Source organism: Xyrauchen texanus, chromosome 11 (genome assembly GCF_025860055.1).
Source record: "Xyrauchen texanus isolate HMW12.3.18 chromosome 11, RBS_HiC_50CHRs, whole genome shotgun sequence".
Lineage (NCBI taxonomy): Eukaryota > Metazoa > Chordata > Actinopteri > Cypriniformes > Catostomidae > Xyrauchen > Xyrauchen texanus.
The window spans coordinates 11,019,128-11,032,177 of NC_068286.1; the positions used below are offsets into that span (position 1 = coordinate 11,019,128).

At 37.4% G+C, this 13,050-nt stretch overlaps 1 protein-coding gene across 3 annotated transcripts in view; it reads right to left on the reverse strand.

Annotated features, from left to right (window-relative positions):
* LOC127652213 (serine/threonine-protein kinase N1-like) overlaps positions 1 to 13,050 on the reverse strand; it is a 65,382-nt gene that overhangs the window by 14,087 nt on the left and 38,245 nt on the right. For all 3 annotated transcript variants that reach the window (XM_052138348.1, XM_052138346.1, XM_052138347.1), the window contains exons 2-7: positions 12,270 to 12,570; positions 9,386 to 9,534; positions 9,182 to 9,302; positions 3,835 to 3,980; positions 2,856 to 3,069; positions 2,225 to 2,419 (exon numbers count right to left, since the gene is read on the reverse strand). In XM_052138348.1, the coding sequence (XP_051994308.1) occupies positions 2,225 to 2,419; positions 2,856 to 3,069; positions 3,835 to 3,980; positions 9,182 to 9,302; positions 9,386 to 9,534; positions 12,270 to 12,570 (1,126 nt within the window). The remainder of the gene's footprint in view (positions 1 to 2,224; positions 2,420 to 2,855; positions 3,070 to 3,834; positions 3,981 to 9,181; positions 9,303 to 9,385; positions 9,535 to 12,269; positions 12,571 to 13,050) is intronic.

Sequence of the window (13,050 nt, forward strand, 5' to 3'; positions counted from 1 at the left end):
ATGTAATACTTTAATAATAAAACTTTCTTAAAATCCCTGATCATCCATATGAGTGATAGTAACATGTCTTTTGCCTTAAGCCCAACATGGCCATGTTGCATATTACAACATATAACAAGCAAGTATTTTTAGCACTGATCATGCTACACCCCACATGTTATAAGCTCTAATGCGCAGCAGTCTGTTCTGTTAAATGCAAAAGCTGTCATCACACTTGACAGACCAAACAGATTAAATTTAGTTGCATCAAAACTGACACATCAGCACTGACAAACCGCACAAGATTGTGACATCCTCAACAAACTTAAAGCAATAGTTCACCCAAAAATGAAAATTCTCTCATCGTTTAATCACCCTCATGCCATCCCAGATGTGTACAAGTGTATGACCTTCTTTCTACTACAAAACAATTTATTTTGGTCAATACTGAGATCACGATAATTTAACATGAGTACTCATTGACTTTGGAAACATCATGCGTTTGTCTTTTTAACAGTGGGTAGGGTAGGAGGCTATTGTCATATGATAATTATATTATGTTACATATGGTAGTCAAATAAAGGAAAGCATCCATCGGCATCATTAACAGCAGGGATGCTCACACTTCTCTGGCATGAGATCTACTTTTCCATCATGTTATTGCAGTAAGATCTACCATGTACAATAAAGGCTATACATTATCACAATAGCTGTCTGTAGTGAAATTTGGCAATTCTCAATACCAGCTTCAAAACCACAACAAATAATAACACTAACAAATAACACTAATAATGGAAGAATGGTTTCAAGTTCTTAATTATTCAAGACTAAACAGCCAGTAATTAAAAAACAATAAAAACAGCAATACATAGAAATATATTAATAATAATAGAAATAAAATAATAGAATAAAAATTTAGAAAATGTAGTGCTTTTTTAACAGCTTTAAAAGTTAACAGCAGTTTCCAAGTATTCAAGTAAACACTCAATAAAACATAAAATTACTACTAGTCTTCACTGTATGATTATAATACAGAAATACTTTTTAAAGCTACTATAGTTTCTAGCAGTGAGTGTTTTCTCATTATGATTAGTTGTTTGATTATTATGATGACACACTATACAGCAGCAGGTCTATTAGCTTACATTTAGACTTACAAGTCTGATATTTTGATACAAATCTGCTTTTTGTCCTCTCCGCTGTTTACGTTCACTTTAGACATCACTCTCTTTACATGAATACCTCACCAAGATTTGTTGACGAGCATGTTCAACACGCACATGTACACCACCTGCCAATCAAACAGGGCGCAGCTGGTACTAGATCACTACTGAATTATACAATTACGTGCTATGGATTATTTTCAACAGCAAATAAGAATATTAACTTTATAATAAGTGACACAGGCCTAGGCTATCACAAATATATCCTGTTATGTTTTCGTTATTTATGTGGTTTAATCAGTCTGCTTGTTTGATCTGGTAAGTAAAATTCTCTTTCACTTGCCACAAATCCACTTGTCCCGGACAAGCGTTAATGTCTGTATTCAACATTATCAAATTTTTTTGTAGTATATCTCCTAAAATAAATGTATGATGTTTTAAAGGAGATTTAGATACTACTTTGGAAAACAAGCCAAAAAAGACTAATCAAAAACGTATTTTGTTGCATTGTATAATGGGCTAAGACGTCACTCTCTCACCTTTATGTTCAATTCGATCCATCTTTAACTCACGAAAAACAAACAAACATTCTCTTCTTAACAGACCTGTGTATCGTCGATTTTCTTCATGGTAAGATACACACTGTGACACATATATTATGATTCACTGCGTTTTGAGCCATCACGTTATAATCTAGCTGCAGCAAATGCACGTGAGTGAGAAGCGTCCCTGCGCCAGAGTCTCCATCACCCGGGAGAAGATTTAATCTCTTACCAGGTCACTTCACACATCTCATAAATGCGCCGATGACCGCACAGAGAAATGCCAGTTTGAGACATGAATTAAACCACTGGAATCATATGGATTACATTTATACTGCATTTATGTCAAAGATTCAAAGTTTTGGTCACTATTCACTTGCATTGTGAGGACCAACAGAGCAGACATATTCCTCTAAAAATCTTAATTTGTGTTCAGCTGAAGAAAGAAAGTCATACACATCTGGGATGGCAAGAGGGTGAGTATATGAGAGATTTTTAAATTTTGGATGAACTATTCCTTTAACACACACACACACTCACAGGAGATATCATCTGATTTGGGGGGTGTTTTTCCGCTAACACTGCCGCTGCGACTGTACAGGCCTTTTCCACTCCGCATAAAGAACCGTCCTTCACCAGGACTGTAACACGGTAACACAACCTGGCTGCTGCGGGAACGCCCAGGAACTACCTCCAACACACCCATGCAGCCCAGAAGCGTCACCTGAAGAGTGCCTTTATACACACACAGAGAGAGAGAGAGAGAGAGAGAGAGAGAGAGAATCAGAATTTGGAAGCCTATATCTAATAACTCTAAAATGTCTTATTCAAACCAGTATTTGATGATTTACTTCTGCCATGATTGCCAGAAAATTTACACAAATATCTATAAAAATAATTTTAAAAAGTACATACTTCCTGCTTTCTGTGGGCAGTAACAGTGCAGGAAGTGTTTGGTGAGTAATGAGTAATTTATCACAAGCCTAATTTACACAAAAAGGAGGTGCGTTTACTTGTTTCAAATACACACTGCCTAGCACTTTTTCAGTACATTTCGTACCTGGTTTAACTAACTGTGGGTGGTTACTGAATAAAAGTTTCACAAACTGTGAATTCCCCCCTAAATAATTTCTACATCAACAAAGAGGTAGAAATACCAGTTTTTGAATACCAGTGAGGGGAGAAGGCTTGGAGAGGGTGCTGTACTGGTTGTGCAGGTAGGGGGCACTGTGGCGGGAGCTGAATGTAGGTGATGAGGCCAACACCAGCTCCTCTTTAATCACAGATGCTTTGGGATGATCTTCAGGAAGGTCTGCTAACCGTCGGTCTAATGAATCTCTCAACAGATCCAACCTCTGAGATGACTCGCTCAGACGACACTGAGCCTGAAGTGAGAGAGACAGGAGGTCAGATCAAATGGCTCTATTCCAAAACCTAGTCTTTTGCATTTGAAGGCATCATAGGCATGTTCCTGGAAATAAAAGCTGTACCAAAAAGTTCTAAAACGTGGATGTGAATTAGACATTTTGGTATAAATGCAGCCAATTAGACCTGCTGTTGTCTACCATGTCTTCAATATTAAACATCAATAATAAATAAAATAAACCCACTCACTGCTCTTCATTTATTTGTTTATTTTATTACTTACCATATATTTGAATAATAAAAGCTTTATTTAATTAAGAAATGCTTGACACCTACATGCCATTGTTTTTATTTATATTAATATATCACTTTTTTAAATAAAAGGGTGTGTTCTGTAATGTTTTTACTGTGGTATCACAATCACTCAATTCTACTGTTATTGGTATCGACTACTGAAGTTTTGGAATCCCGATTGCCCAAATAGGCAGCAAGTCTTTTGGAATAGTGCGACAGATGCTAAAAAAGCAGCGAGAAATGTTGCAACAGTCAAAGACCTCTTAAAGATTTTAGAACTTGTTATCATAGACCAATAATTTCAAAAATAGCACAGACGGATACAAGGAAACATCCTTTTTGAATGCTGCCCGTGTAGGCAGCAGACAACAAGCAGCACACTAGATTTTGGAACAGAGCCAGCATGTAAATAGTGTATGGCTTTGATGTCCTGTACTTTAATAACCTCCGACTGCATGTAAATGTATGTGTGAGGAGATGTATTTTTTGACCTCTGACATGGCCTTCTTGTCTTGTACTTTACTGGCTCCCAGCAGTCTAAGGACGTTTTTAGCTCCTTCAGCGACAGCGTGCTCCACACGGTAATGATGCCTGAGCTCCTCAATACGGAGCTCCATACCACATTGATCAGGCTTTCCTGAAGAGACAGAACACACAGATTGGGCTATCAATATCAGAGACAATCACACAGTGAATTACACAAGATATAAAGCTCAATGTTGACTGCAGTGTAGGCAAGGATTTAGGTCAGAGTCATTCCAGCACAACGTTTTGGTAAATATTGCTGTTTTTGTTAGATTGGTGCATATAAATGACAGTTATTAAATGTAATTCTTCCATGTGCTCATTTTGTGAAAACAGTGAGAAAACATGCCATGATTATTTTAAATTAGATTTCAGAATTTCATTTCTTGCGTTCAATTATTTCAATCTACTTGACAACAATTTGTTCAAAAAAAATTATGTATTTTCTTTTTCTTAAAAGCAATTTTTTAAGCAATTTCAGAGCAAATGTCAAGAAATTATTTCTTTGCAATGTCATCCTGTTGTAACTGAATGGATGCGTAACAATAAATCAAGAATTATATATATTTTTAATAGTTTTAGATGAAGTACAGCATGTCACACTGTAGGAACTTCATGTCAACTACCCGATAAAGGGTTATGATGTGTTGAAAGATGAAAGATGTGTTCTTTCGTCTGCTGCGCATAAATTGAGATTTTTAGAAGGATATCTCAGCTCTGTAGGTCCTTACAATGCAAGTGAATGGGTGCCAAAACTTTGAAGCTCCAAAATTCACCATTTTACACATTAAAGTACTCCAGACTACTCTGGTGTTTAAATCCATTAACTCTGAAGCCATAAGAAAGGTGTGGGTGAGTAACAGATCAATATTTAAGTAATTTCCCTTCACTTTCACATTCTTCTGTTTTTGTTTCGTGCATTTCGCCCCTACTTGGCAGGGAGGAGAATTTATGATACAAAAATGACTTAAATATTGATAATTTTCTTACTCACACCGGTCATATTGCTTTAGAAGTTACAGACCACTAACCACTAGTCATATTTTGGAGCTTCAAAATGTTGGCACCCATTCACTTGCATTTTGAGGACCTACAGAGCGGAAATATTTTTCTAAAAATATTCATTTGCGTTTTGCAGTAGAAATAAAGTCATACACATCTTTGTGAATAAATCATGAGAGCATTTACATTTTTGGGTGAACTATCCCTTTAACTGCAATAAAACAGAATTAAAGAATACCTCAAAACAGATGCTATATCAAAGAGGCAGAAGACATTTGGAGGCTAAATCGGGTCACGTGACGTGACTTTAAAGAGGATGAGAGATGATGTCAGATTAGGACTGCAAGCTTTCATATAGTAATTACTATACTTTTGCTAACTGGGGAAATTGATTTTAGGTATTAAAAAAAAAATCAATAGAGGTCTTCCATGCTTCCAGCTACAGAGTTTTAGAAATAAGAGGATTATTAGGGATTAAAAACTGAAAGATTAAGATGCTGAGTTATATTATTCTGCTAAACCATCAAAAACATTGACATGGTGTTCAGGGTTTATATAAACGTTTCTATTCATCTGTTTAGTTCTGACTGAAATACCAGCAGTTCAAAGCATTAAAGTCAATAAACTAAACCATCCAGAGGTACAGGGGATATTCTGTGTTATAAAAAAAAAAAGACAGAAAGAGATGAGACTACAGGCTGTGTTTGCCATTCAAATTTCCATATATTCTTACTTCTGTTGAGACTAGGGTAGAGAGAGTGTGCTTGTTTGGGCTACTGTGTGTTTGAGCGAAAGAAATATACATTTCAGATTAAATACAATTTAAGCTCCATTGAAATCTTCTGGTGCCTACTGCTGATTACCACAGAAAAGGTCTATTAGTCCTTTTAGTCTGTACAAATATGAAATGAGATGGGGGGGGGTTCAGAGAACCTGTTTGAAAACGGTCCTCTTTTTTTGCAATCCTGTAGAAATTACACACTTCACAAAGACTGCTAGAGCGAGAGGGAAAATGGGATTTGAATGAATGGATAAAGAATAATAGATAAAGAGAAAAAGAAAGAGGTATGAAGAGTGAGAAGGATTAACTGTGGAGGTTTTTATCTCCTTATAAGGCATTGAACCGAATGCCAGTAACCCCCAATAAAATAATTTAGAAACAGACTGTAGGGGAAGGTGTGTGTGTGCGTGTACACGTACACACTGAAGGTATATACAGTGTATGTGTTTATTAATGAATGTGTTTTCTATGCCCCTCTGAGCCTGCAACATTTCTTTGTCATATGATACTGCCATTGGTCTTTATTTGAATAATGAGCTCATGAAGTGAAATGACTTGAAAAACATGCAAGGTTGAAAAAAGTGTTGTATATGTGGAGACAGAAGAGAGAAAGAAGAGTAAGGGACAGAGGAAGGGAGTGAAAGAGCTGACCAGCATCAGCCTGACCCTGTGTGTGCGTTTGATTTAACCAAACAATGCTTCAGACATTTATTGGGTCTCCAGATTGCGCAAGCACACATCACACCCTAAACACACCCTGCAAACACACTTGTCCTCTGGGATCCAGGTGGTTATTGATATGTTTATTTCTCTGCTCATTTATGAAATAGGACTATAAGCAATAACACTGAAGTGAACACTATGCCTAGCAAAGGCAGATTAAACAAATTATATTAATATTTATTCAATAATAATACAATATTCAAGCTGTCGCTTTATCTCGCTTATTCAGTGTGATTCATTCTATAAAAATAATGTGTAAAAAAAACTATTAAAATAATTCAGTCCCCCTGACTGTAATATGGAAAATTTCTACCATTGAAGCAAATGAAGCTTGAATTGCCATTTTCAGCATGGGGCAGAAAGCGACACTCCAGCTGTGAAGGCAACACGCAGCTATACAGACAACAAACCTCACTCAGCACAAAATGAGATGGCATTTTCTGCTGAGTGAGCTGGATGGAGCACAATTCCGAATGCTAGGATCTCGAGACAAGTTTTTTAAGTTTCAAACGATGTTTAACTTGACACAGCGACCTAAAAAACACTGTGTTTATGATGCTACATAACCAAAGAGAGATGCTCGGAAAGCATCTGTCTGAAGCATGTGTATACTGATGTGTTCTTAGAAAACCCCTTATAATAAATCTACTTCTGACAGATGAAGAAATTAAATCGCAAAATTGATTGTTGTAGGTCAATGATAGGCTAATGTGGGTTTACAATTGCCTTCTAAAGATTTGCCACCTAATAATGCTTTACTCGCCTGCCACAATAATGTAATGCATTTTAATTATCTGAATTATTTGTATAATATATATTAAATGTATAATTCTTTAAATAAAACTATTTATAATTATTTTATCATGCGTGAATTAATTAAATAATTTTTTTAATGCATCAATTGAAGTTATTTTTTGATTCATTGAAATGGACAGTTTGAACCGATTCACAGAAATGAAACCAACTTACTAATTCTATCGGCGTTTTTGCTACTGAAGATTTGCAACTGAGTTTATCTCAAAATCATCGCAAATATATCATAAATCTTATATATATATATATACACACATATATATATATACATACATATATATATATATATATATATATATATATATATATATATATATATATATATATATATATATATATATACAGTGAGGAAAATAAGTATTTGAACACCCTGCTATTTTGCAAGTTCTCCCACTTGGAAATCATGGAGGGTCTGAAATTGTCACCGTAGGTGCATGTCCACTGTGAGAGACATAATCTAAAAAAAATCCAGAAATCACAACATATGATTTTTTAACTATTTATTTGTATGATACAGCTGCAAATAAGTATTTGAACACCTGTCTATCAGCTAGAATTCTGACCCTCAAAGACCTGTTAGTCTGCCTTTAAAATGTCCACCTCCACTCCATTTATTATCCTAAATTAGATGCACCTGTTTGAGGTCGTTAGCTGCATAAAGACACCTGTCCACCCCATACAATCAGTAAGAATCCAACTACTAACATGGCCAAGACCAAAGAGCTGTCCAAAGACACTAGAGACAAAATTGTACACCTCCACAAGGCTGGAAAGGGCTACAGGGAAATTGCCAAGCAGCTTGGTGAAAAAAGGTCCACTGTTGGAGCAATCATTAGAAAATGGAAGAAGCTAAACATGACTGTCAATCTCCCTCGGACTGGGGCTCCATGCAAGATCTCACCTCGTGGGGTCTCAATGATCCTAAGAAAGGTGAGAAATCAGCCCAGAACTACACGGGAGGAGCTGGTCAATGACCTGAAAAGAGCTGGGACCACCGTTTCCAAGGTTACTGTTGGTAATACACTAAGACGTCATGGTTTGAAATCATCCATGGCACGGAAGGTTCCCCTGCGTAAACCAGCACATGTCAAGGCCTATCTTAAGTTTGCCAATGACCATTTGGATGATCCAGAGGAGTCATGGGAGAAAGTCATGTGGTCAGATGAGACCAAAATAGAACTTTTTGGTCATAATTCCACTAACCGTGTTTGGAGGAAGAAGAATGTTGAGTACCATCCCAAGAACACCATCCCTACTGTGAAGCATGGGGGTTGTAGCATCATGCTTTGGGGGTGTTTTTCTGCACATGGGACAGGGCGACTGCACTGTATTAAGGAGAGGATGACCGGGGCCACGTATTGCGAGATTTTGGGGAACAACCTCCTTCCCTCAGTTAGAGCATTGAAGATGGGTCGAGGCTGGGTCTTCCAACATGACAATGACCCGAAGCACACAGCCAGGATAACCAAGGAGTGGCTCTGTAAGAAGCATATCAAGGTTCTGGCGTGGCCTAGCCAGTCTCCAGACCTAAACCCAATAGAGAATCTTTGGAGGGAGCTCAAACTCCGTGTTTCTCAGCGACAGCCCAGAAACCTGACTGATCTAGAGAAGATCTGTGTGGAGGAGCGGGCCAAAATCCCTCCTGCAGTGTGTGCAAACCTGGTGAAAAACTACAGGAAACGTTTGACCTCTGTAATTGCAAACAAAGGCTACTGTACCAAATATTAACATTGATTTTCTCAGGTGTTCAAATACTTATTTGCAGCTGTATCATACAAATAAATAGTTAAAAAATCATACATTGTGATTTCTGGATTTTTTTTTTAGATTATGTCTCTCACAGTGGACATGCACCTACGATGACAATTTCAGACCCCTCCATGATTTAAAAGTGGGAGAACTTGCAAAATAGCAGGGTGTTCAAATACTTATTTTCCTCACTGTATATATATATATTACCCAGCCCCAGTGAACACACACTCACTAAGCCATACCCAGTGAATCATCATTGTGCTCAAAGGCCTGCACTGCTTTCCGAATCTGCATGCGGATGATGTCAATCTTCGTCTTACTGTCCTGCAGCATCTGCTGCGCGGTCTGCAACATCTTCTTATCCTGCACAGACACAAGCATCATTGATGTTTTACTTACATAAGTAAACATCTCATTTCCATTATTGACAGACTGTATGTATTTACCTTGGTGGAGCCGTTGGCATAGATGGGAATCATATTTTCAGCACCTTGTTTCATTTTTAGCTCAATGTTTAGCTGCCTTTCCAGTGCAGCAATTCTGTCATTATGTGCCGACGAACGGCTCTCTGCTCCTGGAGACTGAGGAGGTTCATCTAGAACAAAAAAGTGAAAGATTATGCTTAATACAGGTACCTTTTGGCAGAAACGGCCAGTTTGGGAGACCAGCTGTATTATAATGGCTAATATCTTAGTAGGGGTAGCTGATTCTACTGTAGACCAGTTTAAACTAAATTTTTGGATGACCTGTGACTTTTGTGTGAATGTTTACATACAGTGCCCTCCACAATTATTGGCACCCCTGTTTTAAGATGTGGTCGAGGACTTCTAAAAATTCTCCTTTTTTTTTAAACAACATAGAACCCAAATGCAAAAAAAGAGAAAAATCCAACCTTTTATTTAAGTACATTACTTTGGTGGTAAAAAACAAACAAAAAAAAACACACATTTAGAAGAAAAAAAAAACTTGAAATCATGTGTCCCACAATTATTGGCACCCCTAACAATTCCGCTGAAAAATGTAATTGATTTTTTTTAAATATATTTTACTGTAGTTGCTAAAGTTGGTCAGGGTATCTAGGAACTTTTAATTAGTAATTCATGACTTCCTGTTTCCCTGGGGTATAAATATGACGTGACACAGAGGCCTAATTCTCTTACCCATTTGTCAACATGGCAAAGACAAGAGAATACACCATTCAAGTAAGGCAGATGTGTGTCGACCTTCATAAGTCAGGCAATGGCTACAAGAAAATAGCCACTCGCCTTAACTTGTCCGTATCTACAGTCAGAGGAATCATTAAGAAGTTTAAAACAACTGGAACAGTGACAAACAAGGCTGGAAGAGGTCCGAAGTTTATCTTGCAACAACGCACAGTGAGGAGGATGTAAGAGAAGTAAAAAAAAGTCCTAAGCTCACTGTCACAGAATTGCATCAAAGAGTGGCATCTTGGGGTCACAAAGTCTCCAAAACAACCATCAGACGCTCTCTACATGCCAACAAGCTGTTTGGGAGGCATGCAAGGAAAAAGCCTTTTCTCACTAACACTCACAAACATAAACGTCTGGAGTTTGCTAAGCGGCACTGGGACTTCAACTGGGATTGTGTGCTTTGGTCAGATGAGACTAAGATTGAGCTTTTTGGCAACAAACACTCTAAGTGGGTCTGGCGTAAAACAAAAGATGAGTATGCCGAAAAGCACCTCATGCCCACCGTGAAGTATGGTGGAGGATCTGTGATGCTCTGGGCCTGTTTCTCTTCCAAAGGCCCTGGGAACCTTGTTAGGGTGCATGGCATTATGAACGCTTTGAACTACCAGGACATTTTAAATAAAAACCTGATGGCCTCTGCCAGAAAGCTGAAGATGGGTCGTCATTGGGTCTTTCAGCAGGATAATGATCCAAAACATGTGGCAAAATCTACACAAAAATGGTTCAGCAGTCACAAACTCAAGGTCCTCCCATGGCCATCTCAGTCCCCAGACCTCAACCCAATCGAAAACCTGTGGGGCGAGCTAAAGAGGAGAGTGCATAAGAGAGGACACTGGATGATCTAGAAAGATTGTGCAAAGAAGAATGGTCAACGATCCCTCTCTCTGTGTTCTCCAATCTTGTGAAATGTTATAGGAGGAGATTAAGTGTTGTTGGCAAAAGGGGGTTGTACAAAGTATTAACATCAGGGGTGCCAATAATTGTGGGACACATGATTTCAAGTTTTTTTTTTTTTTCTAAATGTGTGATTTTTTTTTTTTTTACCACCAAAGTAATGTGCTTAAATAAAAGGTTGGACAGCACTGTAGATGCTGAGGGACATAAAGAAATAGTTCACCGAAAAATTAAAATTCTCATCATTTACTCACCCTCATGCCATCCTAGATGTGTATGACATTCTTTTTTATCTGCTGAACTCAAATGAAGATTTTTAGAAGAATTTCTCTTTTGATTCATCTCTTGTTGTTCATACAATGCAAGTGAATGGGTGCCAACATTTTTAAACTCCAAAAATCACATAGGTCAGCATTAAAGTGTTCCCAAAGACTCCAGTGGTTAAATCAACGTCTCCAGAAGCAATAGGTGTCGCTGAGAAACAGATCAACATTTAAGTCCTTTTTAATATAAATTCTTTCACATTCTTTTTTTTGTGTTTTTGATGATTCACATTCTTTGTGCATATAGGAAGGGAGAAGAATTTTAAGCAAAAAAGGACTTCAATATTGATCTGTTTCTCATATCACTTCTGAAGATATTTACTAAAACACTGGAGTCATATGGATTACTTTTAATACCTTTATGTGCTTTTTGAAGCACCAAAATTTTGGCCACCATTCACTTGCATTGATTGGACCTACAGAGCTGAAATATTCTTTTAAAAATCATCCTTCGTGTTCTGTAGAAGACAGAAAGTCAAAGGTGAGTAAATGATGAGAGAATTTTCATTTTTGGTGAACTACCCCTTTAAGAATGGAACTTACAAAATTTTAAATAAAAAAGACATGAATAATTTATATTTTAGTCATTAATATTTTAAATCTTAAAGCCATTAAATGTAATTGTTCTTGTTGGATTTATATATTTATGATACTGGAACAGCATTTTCCGCTCAATCAGCCATCATTGCATTTTGTAAATCTTGTTTAGCTATCTTGTAAGCTTGGCTATTAACATCCAGTTATTCCACTTCCAAACATTGTTTAAACTATGTGTTTATGTCACTATACTGTGCTATTGTAGATTAAGAAAATAGACAATTATTTAAATATTTGCTCTTAAAAAATCTAAGTCACTACTCAATAAATACTCCAATTTCATACAGCAGACTCTGTCCACTCACCACGTGAATCATCCGTCCCTTTGACAACAATGTAAGCATCCAGCTCCTGTAGCTGATCGTGGAGTGAGTCCAGGCGTCGGTTGGAGCTCCGTAACTGACTCTCCACCTGCTGGACATTGCGTTTATCTGTAGTGGCTCTGCGGAGATTTTCTGCTCCCTCTTTAATCTTCAGCTCCTTCCGGATTTCTCTACGGATTCGCTCTCGCAGTTCATCCAATCGCTGCTGTACACTGGAGTCGGAGAAATCAGAGCTGTGGTCCAAGCCCAGCTGCTCTAGAACCGACAACCCACCGGGATCACTCTGTGCACAGAAAAAAAACACAATTAAAGAAGAACCTGGGCCAGTCAAAAGTGAAAAATATATTTAGGTCAAAATCAAATCAAATCCACACATCAACTTCAGCTTGATAGCTCTTAACTGTAGTTAATGAATCTCTCAATTAATCCACTAAATGCAGGCCTATGGATCAAATAATGGTGCAAAAGTCTCAGCAAATGGTTAAAACAACTCTTAAAGTAATTGCAGGTACAATTTGTCAAGAGAACTTTGTCCAAAAGTAATAAGTACTGATTATTTCATGAACATACTGAAACTCAGAATACACAATTATGCTTTAAGATAACCATTTAATTGCAATTTGCATGCCAAATCAATGCCACAAACATCAAAAAATTAGGCAATTCCGATGACTAATTCTGCCTCAGAAGAGCTGTTTATAGCTGTCTGGTGCCTTGTAAACACAAAAGTTTCCAGGCAGACTGAAATACAAATGCATCCTGA